This window comes from Myotis nattereri (genome assembly GCF_964212035.1).
Source record: "Myotis nattereri genome assembly, chromosome: 1".
Taxonomy (NCBI): Eukaryota; Metazoa; Chordata; class Mammalia; order Chiroptera; family Vespertilionidae; genus Myotis; species Myotis nattereri.
In genome coordinates, this window is record NC_138075.1 from 207,392,338 (window position 1) to 207,393,076 (window position 739).

Below are 739 nucleotides of genomic sequence, written 5' to 3' on the forward strand. Positions count from 1 at the left end.
GAGCAAGCATGGACTTTTTTGGGCGAACATCAGAGCTGCTTTTAATGTGAAATTAACACTAACCACGGAAAACAATGACGTGAAAACTTAAAAAAAAAAAAAAAAAAGGCCAGGAAACCTAACTTAAGAAACCATCATAAACATGGGTCCTATGAACACCCTGGTATTAAGTTATTAGGTGCTCGCATCATCTCTATGTGTTCAAGAAAGACTTCACGCCCGGCTGACGTGGCTCAGCGGTTGAGCGTAGACCTATGAGCCAGGTGGTCACAGTTCGATTCCCAGTCAGGGCACATGCCCGAGTTGCAGACTTGATCCCCAGTAGGGGGCATGTAGGAGGCAGCTGATCAATGATTCTCTCATCATTGCTGTTTCTCTCTCCCTCTCCCTTCCTCTCTGAAATCAATAAAAATATAGTTAAAAAAAAGAAAAGAAAGACTTAACAACAGCCATGTTTCAATTGAGTTGGGGAGCAGGCTGGGGCTGAGGTGGTGCTCAAACCTGCTGGTTATGATGCCAGATAGCTCAGTCTCCTCTGGTTTAACCGTTGTGTTACAAATCAAAACAGTCTCATTTAAGTAAATGCTCAGTCATTCAAGGATCTTTCCTTTCCTCCCTCTGTCAAATGGATTCTGTGTGAGCAGGAGTTTATAGAACTTCCTGGCAGCATGGAATGAGTCAACCTCACAGCGGTAGGCTGTAGTCCTTGGGGTGCCCTGTGCATGCTCATTGGCTTCTG

The 739-nt window shown here is 44.8% G+C and overlaps 1 protein-coding gene across 1 annotated transcript in view; it reads left to right on the top strand.

Moving 5' to 3' along the window:
- TLR6 (toll like receptor 6) overlaps nt 1-413 on the top strand; it is a 2,728-nt gene extending 2,315 nt beyond the window's left edge. Inside the window, exon 1 of the mRNA XM_081110996.1 lies at nt 1-413. This exon is cut by the window's left edge and continues 2,315 nt beyond it. Within this exon, the coding sequence (XP_080967122.1) occupies nt 1-91 (91 nt within the window). The 3' untranslated portion in view covers nt 92-413.
- The last annotated feature ends 326 nt before the right edge of the window (nt 414-739 follow it).